We start from the raw sequence: 13561 nt of genomic DNA on the forward strand, positions 1-13561 counted from the left end.
ATGCTTTTGGTTTTTTTCTTTCTTTTAAATTTTTTTTAGGTTTTCTAAAGGAAAAAAGCAGTTAGGTAATGCAGAGCAATTTGGTGAAGTTCTTTATTAAGACATTTCTGCTTAGAACAATCTTTGGAATATCCCTTATTTTGGTTAACAGGAATTTGTGCTTACTACAGAAAAGTACAGTAAGGCCCATTTGTTAAGGGACTTATGCGATATACACTGAAGAAAAGTGAAGAACCTTATCATTTCCCCATTTGCCATGTCTTTGTTAAATAATTGTGTTTCTAGATTACTGATCCGTGCCCAAACCTGTGTAGACACTGTAGTATCTGATTGCCCACTTCATGGCTTTAATGGGCAAATTAAATACAGGATACAGAACACTATTTTCAATGAGTTATATATTTAATAAGTCAAGAATGTTTTGGTTTTGTTTTTGGATTTTTTTTCGAGTATTTTACGTGTATGTCAAGTTTGGACTGTTTTAATGCTATTTCATGTTGTAACTGTTCTACTTTTTCTATTCATGTATTGGTGCTGGAAGTGATTTAATTTTTTATTACATTTTAAGAAGTAAAAGAACCTTTTAGTCTGAGATAAAGTTGGAAAATCTACATAGAGAAGAAAAAAACATTTCTTAAGTGACAAAAAAGGGTAATAGAAAAAAATAAATAAAGTATGCTGATGATCTTTACTAAAACCTAAATATGTTTGATTTACTCACTGTAGGTTGATGCCTTGCGGTTACGATTGGAAGAAAAAGAAACCTTTCTGAACAAAAAAACAAAACAACTTCAAGACCTCACAGAAGAGAAAGGAACCCTGGCTGGAGAGATTCGAGATATGAAAGACATGTTGGAAGTAAAAGAAAGAAAAATTAATGTCCTTCAAAAAAAGGTAAGATCACTGATGAAAAGATATGCTGTAAAACTTTTGAGTCACATTCAAAGGAAATATATTTATTTCTTACAGTGTATAACTTTTAATATATTAAAAAATGTAAGGAGTAAGTCTGTAATAGTCAAATAATTCTCTAACAGAAAATCTGTGTTACTGTTTTCCATGGGATCATTTCTATAGTATTACATCTTAATTATATTATATCACAAAAATATTAGGTACTGCACCTTCCAGAAAATTAATTGAATCAAATTAATGTCCTAAAAAGTCTGACAAAACTTCTTATTCCTCAACATGAAGTATTCAGTTATCCTTAGTAACAATGATTTCTACTCTTTCCAAATAATGTAAATAAAATGTGTGGGACTGCTAAAAGATTAGGATACTGCTTTCTTTTTTAAGACTTTTTTTTAAGGGGGGAGGATGGAAATGGCGAAAGAACCTAAATTAAGTCAATTACCTGCTTTTTCTGTGAGCTAAAGACATTAAGAAGGGAGGCTCTCTCTGAACAGCCTTATTAGTCTTACTTTCTACAAATTTAGCTAACTGCATTTACTCTCTTTGGGAAGTTGGATTTAATCATTGCAGTTTCCACTTGGGGGAGTGGGGAGGGAATTCCCTGGAAAGGCAGCTCTGCAAGAGTTCTGCATATAGTAGTAATGTTTATTTACCATATCCTTTTCCTTCTGCTTACAAAAATATTTATGCTAGCAGGTGTGTGTGTCATGTGTATCACACTATCGTATATAGATGCACTCGTAAGCACACAGATAAATGGAGAAAAAGTTCCTGACTTTTTCTCCAGTATAGTACACTTTACTGTTTTCTCCAGTAAAGTACACTTTACTGTTACTTCTTCCCTCCTTTTACAGCCACTCAAAGAATGTCTACTCCTTACTCTCTATTATTATCTAGGTAGTTCATGTTACTGTGGTTTTCCTTCAGGATTCATATAGGGTTCATAGTCTGGCTGTGCTTCCGTCTGCAGATGGTTAAATACAGTCTTTAAAAAGCCAAGTCCTTATTTTCCAGAAACTGAGAAGACTGCTTTTTCAGGCCCAGGAAATAAGGCCTATCAAAACTGGAATATAGGTATTCATCCACTTTAATCTTATTTCTGAATATTTGCCTTGTTAGCAATGCTGATGTTGTAGAGATAGCAAACTTCAAGCCTTTTATCCTGTGTGCTGAATGCTAATTAGTTTTGGACATCGCTTGAGAATTTTGAAGTAAAAGGATGCATCTTTTCTTGTGGTTTGTATTCTAAAAAAGCCCCAAACAAACCAACAATTTACAGTTGGTCTTGTATTTAGATCTTGAGGAAATAGATTAATAGGAGGAATGTGGATCAGTGATCAAAATTGTGTGATGAATATGACTTATCACAGAGCTGTCAGCACTATCTGTCATGGCTATGTGCTCAGAAATCTGCAACATAGTGTGTTTTTCTGGTTTTAATACATCATGGCTATTTTATTAGGGCTTGCAGATGGTCTTGCCTCTTTTGCACCTGCTTCTTAATGAAAATAATCATTCTCAAACTGCACTATCTCTAAATCATAAACACATGTCTTAGCGTTGTGAGCTCTAGTGTACAATGTTATAAATAAATCCTACTAACTACTAGGTGCAAAATCAGAGTTATTACTAAATTTGCTCTTTAAAACTGGAAGTAGCACCTGAATTTTTTTTTGAGGTTTTTATTCTGGTGTATATGCTTCAACAGGGAACTTCTGAAGTTCAGTTTTTCTGCTATGGGTTTGTTTAGGGAAGAGTGAATTATGATGATTACTTTAAAAAAACCCAAGAAAAATAGTTCATTTACATCACATAAAAGTTATGTGTAGATATCTGAAGCATTTTTAATAACAACATTATCTTAATATGTAGATGTTAGCATGACCAAAAATGCTAATATCAGATCATCATTACACCATTACTTGGTTTATAGGAAAAGAATATTATATTTGAAAAATACATTTTAAAAATTACCCTTAGGTCACAGTTGCATCTTTGGATCATTATTTTACTCGTGCCTTGCTTCCAATATGTTTGGAGATAAATTCACTCACAGATATTTTGACTAGAGAAAAATTTGATTGAAATATCATCCTGCTCTACTCACCCCTGTTATTTAAATAAATCTAGAGTATGATACTAAAGGATGCATTCACTGTTTACTTTTCATGTGTGTGGTGTACAATTATGAAGTAGAAAATTCTGTATGTCACCAATGGAAATTCCAGGCTTTTAAATTCATCTGGGGAAAAAAAAAAAAAAAAATCTCCTTGTCTAGTTAACCCGAGCATTCAACTTCATTTTGGCAGTGCTTATTAGATCATGACTTCTCATGGTTAGCCTCCTTGAGCATCGCAGCCTCCTTGGCAGCAGATGCAATCTCATCTCTGGACCATGATACTTGCACGTAGAAGGGAAGATGTTCATTGTCTATCTCCTTTTTTGAAGAAGCTTTCCTGACATTAGTGCCTTTCTGTTCTAGATAATTTTAGCCTCACTATGTGAAGTTATGTGTCCTGGGGCATTCATACCTCATAGAGTCTTTAGTCTGTCAAAGCCAAAGGGAGCACAGCTCCTTTTTAACCATAGGCAGATTGTTCATTCAGTCATGTGTTATTTCAGAAATATGTAGTAATTCCTAGTGCTGTAGTATTCTTATTGTAATATTTTTGAATAGTCACTTTTCAGGAATTTTCATGTAGTCTAGTAGTGGATGCTGTGCTTTAAGAAAAACATTGTATGATGTACCTCTTTTCTTTCCAATTTTGACAACATAGCTTTCTAATAGCAACCATATATAAGAATAAATTTTGATGGGAAAGTATTTAATATATACTGATTGCAGTAATTTTGTCCTTGTTGCAGATGAAGGTATTAACATGGTAATGATTTAACAGGAAATCTAGGTTTATTAATAACTAGCAGCACTTGATCATTATAAAATAATTCAGAAAATGTTATAAAAATAGCAACTTATTTACAGATTCTAAGATGACAAGATTCACACTAACTTACTTTATGGTGTCTTAAATCTATACATATGTACATGTGCATACACAAGCACAAAATGTACAAACACACACAGAGACAAAAGTATTCGGATCCAGTAGGATGAAGTATGTACCCACACACACCAGTAAGCAGAGGAGTGGGTGAAAGAGAAACTAGCTCAAAGGAAAATTTCCCTCCTCTTGAGTTTAGAGTAAATACTCACAATGCTTTGGCATTCCTCAACGGGCGATGATTGAGACTCAAGCAGGTTGACTTCGCCCTGGCCTTCCGTCAGCTCTGACAGCAGATGACACCTTAAGTTTTTTGATACCTGAGAGGCATCCCAGCTCAGGGGAGATACTGGTCACAGGCCTGCTGCGATCCAGGAGAGCTCAAAGGGGTCTCCCTTGTGGTCACAATTTATAGGGTCCAAGATAACTGACTTGTGTCAGATACCTTTTGCTCACGCCCAGCTCGAACAACAAAGTATACCGGTGTTTTCCAGCAGTTGCACAAGAACTTGATGAATGTGCAACTCTGTTATTGTTCCCATTTGACCACATCCCAGGCACAGGTGTGCCAGGCCGTTAGGAGATGATGGGCTGTTATAACCGTTTCCAAGCAATCAGGAGGGCAGGAGTCAGGCTTGTTAAGGGGGTGCCTTAACGTTAGCAGTCCTCATCTCCACAGATTGGTGTATAGCTCGGGGGATGTGGGTGGAATCACACCTAGCACCAAGCAGCCCAACAAGGAGGGGCGAGGAGGGGTGAGAATTGCACCACCACCTTTACTTGAATCTAATTACACTTCTACCCTTTAATCCTGGATGGATTATACATGCCTCTTGCATTCCTTCAATTTTTACTCATCTTCTCCTTCTGACCTTTTGGCCACTTCTTCCACTATTGTTTTCACTTCAAGTGATGGCAGCCAGACATTTGTATGTTGAGCATTTAGAAATTAATTTGTTCTAATTGTGCACATATATGTGGAGAATTCAGTGGGTGGAAAGCCACATAGACCGTTTCATATGACACTTAGGAGGTGAAACAATTACTGGGCCCTCCAGTGGATTTTCTTCACTTCACATACCTTCTTTCAGGACATTGTCTGGGTTGCTCTCTTACTCTTATGAAAACCCTTCTGAAAGTGAAAGAATTGCTTCTAGTTCTTCGTCCTAAGTTCTCCCTAGACATTAGATTTTTCTGACTATAATATTATAACGCTTGTCTCCATTTTCTTTTCTCTATGCAGGGTCAAATTTTATATCTGTGCATTTTTATTTACTTTTGACATGAGGACTTGTGAATAACCACTTACTGTAGTGCCTTCGTTTGTTAATGCAAGATAGATGGCTACATCTCTCTTTACTCAGCCTGAAGTGCTTCACTCAGCCTAAAATAATATTTATTTTAATGGTTGTATTCAAGTAATTGAAGAATGAAGAATTTGTATATAGAGCTTAAAAATATTTCTGTCAGTAATAACCTGAAACTGAGTAGGAAGGAATATGTAACTTGGAAAGATGCAACTTCTAATTCTTTGTTCTTTCTCTTGTATACATTACTGTTATCTGCCATGTTGAAAAATACAAAGGAGACCAAACTAAAAGCAGAAAAGCTCCTTTTCAAAGTTGGAGCTGTTTCTTCTTTCTGAATAGCTATTATACTTGGAGGACAGGACAGGTTCTGTTGAGGGCTCCCTCCCAGAGGTGTGGAAGAAACAAAAACATTGGCAACAAAACAGCTGTGTTGAGTCCCATGGGATGACGTAGGAACACACATAAGGCAACACGTTGCAGAAGAAGTAATGGGCTAGATAACGAGCTAATGATGCGTTGTCCTTCCATGCAGTGGTTTTGGTGTAATTTTTGACCAAATTGAAAAATTGCTACACTATTCAGTATAATTTGCAGGCTTAAGGGAGGCCCCGCACTGGAGCAGCATGCAGTTAGAAGATTTGGATCAAGGTAGATTGGCATGGAGTAATAATAAACTTATGTCAATGTCAGAGGTGCAATATTACTTAATATTTCTTTCTTTTAGAATCTTTGGCACCACTGTTACATTTTAGTGCCAGTAAAGTTGGGTATGCTGTTTTAATAGCCTTGTTTAACCTGGCAAAGCTAGTCTTACACCTCATATCTGTCAGTTTAGCATGCAGAGGGGCAGACCTCAGAAATCTTTATGTATTTTTTACCAGAATGTGTAAGTTCTATGAATATGGCTGAGTTGTGCTCTTGAAGGGCAGGAGTGTTGAACTGGATGATGATTCTTTCGTGTCCCTTTTTGCTCCCAAATTTTCTCTTTCATACAGTGACTATACCTGGTGTGTTTTGTTCTCTAGGAATCTGTAGATATTTTAAAAAACAATTATATACTCTGAAGTATGAGTCTTGGTGTTGAAAATGGTAGCTATTGAGACAAGAACAGCATAGAGGATGTAGACCTGGATCATATTAGGACAACAGCGTGTGGAAATTCTTTTGTGGGGACTATTATAAAAGAACACCATGTAAAGGGGGCTAATATAATATTCTACTTTGACTTGCAACATAACTTTTCATGTAAAATGTTACAGTTTCCATCTTTAATAGTTTAAGCTTTGTGATTGATGAAGTGCTACATGACTGAGGGCCCTAACCTACCAGCTAATTAGCATTTGTAGGAAATGTCATAAAGTCTTAGCTCTCATGTAATAATTGGAATCTGTACTTGGAGTGGCTGGACTCTGCACACTAGGTGATACTGTCCAGTTCATGTTAAACTAAAATGTGTTGTACAATTAATTGTACGCATGTCATGGTTTAACCCCAGCCAGCAACTAAGCACCAGTACTGTTAGCTATCTTCTAAAAAAGAAGAAATTTACATATGGACAGATTAGGAGTATACTAGTTTAAAGAAATGAGTCCTACTCTGTGCGTAGAAATTTGCATCAGTATTACTGCTTGATGCAGGAATTCTGGCTGAGAACACTGAAATTGAAACTTCTGAATTCGGAATGGTCCAGGAAGACCTAAGAGACCAATTTCTTTCATTTGATCTTAACAAGTAGAAAGCGCAAGCATGTTGCTGATAGAAGATGCCTTTGATTTTTTTTTTTTTTTTTCCCATGGTTTAATCAGTTGGAAGCACATTTTCATGATCCCATAAAGGGGACATGATGGCATGATGAAGGATATTAACTTTATCAAATTATCTCAGAACACTGTAAATAGACTGTTATGTGAACTGGTGTTTTGCAATTACCAAATCAGAGTTCTGTTGTATTTCTGGAGTGAGACAACAAATTCTGAACTAATTACAATGTTCTGACTGCAGATTGCCAGTTTTTAAAAAAATTAGGGAGTCATTCTGGAGTAACATGAAAGTTTTGATGTTTCAAAGCTGCTATGGTGACTATTGACTTGTGCATTACGTTAAGAAATGTTTCTTCTAAGAATATATGCCCACTTTGAGGATACAGCATTCAGTGTACCGAGTATTAGAAAATAGTACTTTGCTGGCTGTTTATGCTTGCAGCTTTGCCAAATCATGTTATGTTATTCAGATAAAGGCAGACTGAGAGTGAGATGGAACTAAATATAGCCAATTGTTCATCCAGGGTGGTGGTGTTATTGATCCCAATACACCTTCAAACAAATGGATCCTCAATGATTCTGCACACAAAAATTCAGCCTTGAGACCCTTGAACTTTGCATGCGGTACACATCGAGGTTATCTGAATAAATACAGGAAAAAACTCAAGCCTAACCAGTGCAGCTGTTTGGATGCTCTCAACCTGTACAGTGAGAACACTGTCATTAAGATCAGAGGCAGTGACCATTTTTACTTCCTTTAGCTTCTATAATTTCCCATTCTTTGTAGGACACTACACTTTCTAAATTTTTACAGATTATAAAAAGTCACTGGAAATATGTGATTTAATATAGGTTCACTTATGAAGCCAACCTGAATGATCATCCAGCCTAAAACTATAGCTATGAGTTTAGGTAAGTCCTTGCATCTTGAAATCCATGATCATTATAAAGTTTTTCAGTCTGTGATTGAATCTACTGTTTTTTCTAGTGAATCTGCCACCCAGTGAAGCTAGAAGCCCAGCATTTTGTGCTTTTCCCCCCATTCCCGATGCTACTGCTGCTTTTGTTCAAGTCTGCACTTCACAAGGAGAGTAGGGATTACATGCTTCTGCTTACTGACCTATTTGAAAGTAAGCATTTATCTTCATAGGAAAATTACTGAATTCCTCAAATAAAGAGGAATCTTGAGATTACAAAATCTAAAAACTGTTTTATCTAATGCCGGTTCATGGTGATTTTTAGAATATCAGGTATATTGTAAATCATGGACCCTCAAGAAGTGAAGAAATATTGACTGCACCTGGTCTTGGTGTTAAAGTTGTTTGGAGATCCACTCATAATAATCATGTCTAAGCAGGTCTCCTCTTTATCAATGGCTGAAAAATTAATGAAATGCCTGGGGATGTTTGTTACCAGGTGTTTGGAAGAATTCAGAAGTGTCAATACGTTTCAGTGTAAGTAGCTGAAACTGCAAGCATGTCTTAGTTTACAGTAGTTATTCGCCCAATATGAGGAGAAAGCATCTATTCCTTGGGATGGCCTTCACTTGTCAGGAAATATTACAAGAAGCAACATATATGCAGTTTTCAAGAAACAGGCTCAAACTGCAATTGGTCAAACTAGTCCGGTTCATGTATCAGTAATATACATCTCTGAACAGGTAATATAGGAACCTGTTTGTTTGCATGTTTTAAAATCCTAATTGGTTTTTAAAATCCTAAAAATTAAAAATAATAATTTGGCTGCCTTTGTATGCTACCTGTGGAAAACATTTTGGTTATATCATTTAATTCATTTGGGAGCTATAGGGTAAGAAATTGTTAGTGAAAGTGAAAAAAGTACTAGTTATTTGAAGAAATAGGCTGAAATAAGAAATAAGTGCTTTGAAGAGATGCTGTCATATAATTGTGTAGTTTTTAGCACAGTAGAATGATACTATTACTACATACATTATTAACTAATGCATTATTAACTTTCTAAATGTAGTTATATATACAGAAAGGAGGCAATCAGTTGTAAGATCTAAAATGTGATGTAGTACAATATATAAATAAGAGATAAAAAACACCTCACTTTTTGGGAAATAGTAAATGTGTATGCATAGATCACATGTATTCAGAATTTTAAATGTGAATCATTAAGTGTAAATAACATAGACCAAGTTATGCTAGCTAGTTCGAGAGGGTTCTTCACACACAGCTCAAATTAAGAGAATTGAATAGTTCAAGACTCAGGTTGTGCATAACATACAGAGTGCTCTTAAAAACAGTATGCCATTTGCAAAGTAGGGCTGAGCTTAATGAGATACATACATAAGGGTTTCATACTGCTAGTGTGACACTAGTGCTGTTGGTGAGGAAGGAAGCTGCCATTCAGCTCTGAAATGTCAATACTAATTAATAAGTTATCTTTAAATAAGATCCTAAGTTTTATTCATGCTGAGAAAACAGCCAATTTGCATGCTGGGAATTTTAAGCTGTGTGAAGAGTAATTTCTTTTCAATAGAGTTGGAGGAAATGTCTTTTGAAGTGTGAAAGAGCTAAATTACGTGTAGTGTGACTGGGCAAAAAGAAGGTAGAAGTTGTCATATTTGGGAGGTGCAGAAGAACACAAAGGAATTATTTAGGGAAATGGATGACTACTTATATACCCAAAAAAGAATGAGGGAGAATCAGAATTGCTTAAGAGAATAAGTATATTTTTCTGTGAAATAGCCTTCCAAGAAATCTAATAGAAGTCTGCTGATTGGAATTAAAGCTGATAAGGGAGAGTGTTATAAATGTAATTGAGAATAATTTTACATTAGAGAGGTATTCTGCTGTCATGACTTTTTTTTGAATTTTCAGCTGCTGACTGAGAGTGTGTATCCATGTGATTCACTGCTCTTGGAACTGCATCTTTGAGTGGCAGCCTGGCTAACTGTCTCAACATGACAGATTCAGCTGGTTTTATACCTGCCAGCCGTTTACCATTGGATCCTTGACAACTCATTTAAATGACACAATATCAGATCCTTCAAAAAGTAGTGCATGGAACAAAGTTGTGCACAAACCCAAAAGGCTTGTATGTCTTATTTACATACTAATCTTTTTTCGTGAAAGCTCTTTCATAGGGAGGAAGGAGGTTGGGTGGCTTCTCACCTTTTCTGACTGACACAGACATCGAAAAGGGGGATTCACAGGAACACACTGCAGCTGCCTCTCTGAATCAGCAGCCATTTCTCTGTGTATGTTGTAACTGAGTATAGGAAGTACTCTCTGCTAGGCTCCAAAGTTTAGACCTGCTGTATTAAATTACCATTTCAGACATATTCTGCAGTAGAATAAATACATGTATGTTAAAAGCATAGCTCTAGCTTCAGAATATATAAGATGGCAAGCTGGGAATATGTTGCCAAGTAATACTTTAACTAAAGCAGCAGTTGTTTTATTCTGTATATCACATTTTGTTACATGGCATAGCTGTGATTACACCAATATTGGTAGAGATGTTTAACTCCTATCTTTTTCCTTTGGGATACATAAGTTGTCACGTTCAACATAATCTTTTGTGAAGCTGGGAACTGTGCACTCTGTCAGGCTAGTATATTTGAAGATGTTATATATACTTCTTACTGCTACATGCATAGTGGGAGCAACTGTTGATGCTACTAGTTTGGGGAGATTTTTGTTAATGCTAGAGGTATTTCAAAGCTATAATTACTTCCTGCTTGGGTAAAGTGAGGATGTTACACACAAAATTGAGCGAACAAAATATTTGGATATTATTTATTTGTTTTCATTTGAACCAATGCACCATTCATACTGGAATTTAGTGTATTAAAACTAAGTCTCAGACACAGTTCAAAGTTGACTAAGATTGCCTATATGCAAAGTATAATGATAAATTTTGAATCTACATAAATGATCTGTGTATGATTTTGTATCATCATTATAGTACATGGTTTCAAATGTGTGGCTACCAGGTTTTTATTAATGATCCTTATTCCTTTTTAGCATACCAGCTAAAAATTGCTATAAAATTGCAAATCATAGTTTTATGAAATGCTTCCTAGGAAAATAAATTCATCAGCTTTTAATTACATGCAGTAAAATTCATGAGAAGATAATTTTAAGTCTTAAGTGATTCAGAAATGGTACATTTTATGTATGATTTTGAGCCTATTTTGACTAAGATTAATGTTTTTCTCATAGTCTGATGCATGAAATATTCATCAACGTAGTGATTGAATAACTTGTTAATGTGCTAAACCATCCTGACCTCCTCCTGAAGTAAGAAAGTCGATTGTACTGCTCTTGTTCATCTCCTTGCTAGGACAGGTGGTTACATTTGATCTGCAACTTGACCTAATGTATATCCAAGTTTGTTATATCTGGAAATAAAAAGAAACATTTCCTAATAAATATAAAAGGTAGACTTATGCATTAGCAGTTGTTTTACCAATTTTGTAGTATATTAAATTTCTACTCTTCTGTTGGCATAGAATCAAACACCTTAATTTATGCATTGCTAGAGCTCCTTGATGTTGGCAGTCATGCTTTCCTGGTGGTATTCCATTGCTGTCTGCCTGACTGAGCAGTCTGTGACTAGAGACTAATACCTTAGTAAATTGGATATTTTATCACTTTTGGAAAAGCATCACCCCTCACCTTTGAGTGGAGCTCTTATTGGCTTTATGAAAGCATGAAGTTCAAAGACTTAAGAGTACACATGCAGATAAGTTTAATGGTAACAATAAATGAGAATTGTTATCTTCATACTTTTGCCTTCATGTTATTGTTAACAGATGTAGCCAGAGCTAGTGGTGCCAATTTGGTCAGATTGCTTTGATAATTTTCTTGTTGCCAAGTAGTATGTATTTCTTGCTGGTAGAATCAGCAGTGGTATATTTGAATATGAGTAGAATAAATCCAACTTTAGAATAGAATCTGAATCTAATTCACTTCCTTCTAGCACACCTGACTTCAATTTTTAACGCCTAGCCAGGCACAGTGCTAAGATCAAAGTGAAATAAAGAGAATGGAGTAGAGCAGTTTTTGGAAAGGAGGAAGAAAAATGGCATAACATTGCGTAATCTTTTATATATGAAAGAAATATTTGGCCTATTTGCCATTCACTTAGGAATAAATGTGCAGTAAATTTACTAAAGGTAATTATACTAGCGTAAACCCTTATTTATCTGGGAGAAAAATCAGGCCCACTATATTTATTGCCTAAGAGATGCCTTGATTTGACAGCAGAAATCTCCATTCATGTCCCCAGACAGGCACAGTGTCCTTTATTGCTCTGTGTTTGACCCCATGCCAAAGTGACTGTACACCACGGGAACTTCTATACATTGCTCTCTGTAGTGCCTACTGCTGATCTTGAGTGAGGGTGAGAAGCTGCTAACGGTCCACATGAATTTGTAAACTATTCATCTTAAAGCAGCTGCTTGTTGATAGACAGGATTGACAGTATGTAAAAGCACATTTTAAATTTGAGTGAAATACCTGCTGTGACCTATCCCAAAATCTTAATCTATGGTTAAGTCTGGATTTTTTTTTGTGGCTGTCATGGGAGCCATAAATAGCTTGATTTGAATGTTTATTTAAAAAAAAAAAATCCATGACACTTGAGAGTTTCAGATTTTTTACATGTCAGGAGGTGGATGTGATAGTAAGCAGCTGAACAAATGTGAAGAACTTCAAAGTGTAGAATCTAGACTACATAAAAAGGTAATAGAAAACAGGAGTTTGCTAATTTAGTTGCAGAAGAGATCATCCCTGTGAACTATCCATGAGAGCTAGACTTGTACATTGTGGTAGATTTACAAAACATGATTTCTTGCATGACATTTTACATGTTCAGCAATTTTCACTGTTAGCACTCTTTAATTGTTAATAATTTTTGTATACTGTCATTTTATGAAATGTAATATTCATACCTTTCAAGCCTCTGCCTTGAAATGTATGAATTGCAACACCTTCTGTGAGTCCCTATAAATCATTCCAACTTTGGGGAGGGGCAAGAAGAGCCACCTCATAGACAGCAAAATGAACCAATGCATACTGATATCCTTGTGAATTGCCTCCCCTTGGCAAGGCAGGAGCATTTCTCCTTCTTTGGGCATATTGTAATGCTGACAAACATATCTTCTTATTGAGACCTGTGCTACAATTCATGCTGCAGCACATATTTCTCAGTAAGGGCTAAATCTGGGTTTTTTTTGAGAGGGGATCTGGGGTGGGTGGAGTATGGGCAGTGCTGCAGTCACTGGTTATCACTGTGCTTTAAGTGTTCTAGTACAAAACCTGTAAAAAAACCTCCAAACCATAAAAAGGAACAGAACAGGAAGATTTGCTTGTTTGTAGATTTACAGAATACCTGATTAACACTCAAAGACTACCTGATTAACTTTTTGTACTAATGCTAAAATAAAAATTCTCTGAGCAGAGCAGTAGAAAGTAATCTCTCTGTATGCTTAGTTCTGGAATAAGCTCTTTCCTGTGTCTGATGTTTTTTTAGCATTGAGCTGGCCATCATTCAGCCATTTAAAAAGTCCAGACCATTAGTAGTATCTATCATCTCCTGA

General features: G+C 35.8%; 1 protein-coding gene across 7 annotated transcripts in view; it reads left to right on the top strand.

Annotated features, from left to right (window-relative positions):
• ERC2 (ELKS/RAB6-interacting/CAST family member 2) overlaps positions 1-13561 on the top strand; it is a 529850-nt gene that overhangs the window by 187536 nt on the left and 328753 nt on the right. For all 7 annotated transcript variants that reach the window (XM_074879349.1, XM_074879348.1, XM_074879351.1 and 4 more), the window contains one exon: positions 727-894. In XM_074879349.1, the coding sequence (XP_074735450.1) occupies positions 727-894 (168 nt within the window). The remainder of the gene's footprint in view (positions 1-726; positions 895-13561) is intronic.

This window comes from Strix uralensis, chromosome 10, assembly GCF_047716275.1.
Source record: "Strix uralensis isolate ZFMK-TIS-50842 chromosome 10, bStrUra1, whole genome shotgun sequence".
Classification (NCBI taxonomy): domain Eukaryota; kingdom Metazoa; phylum Chordata; class Aves; order Strigiformes; family Strigidae; genus Strix; species Strix uralensis.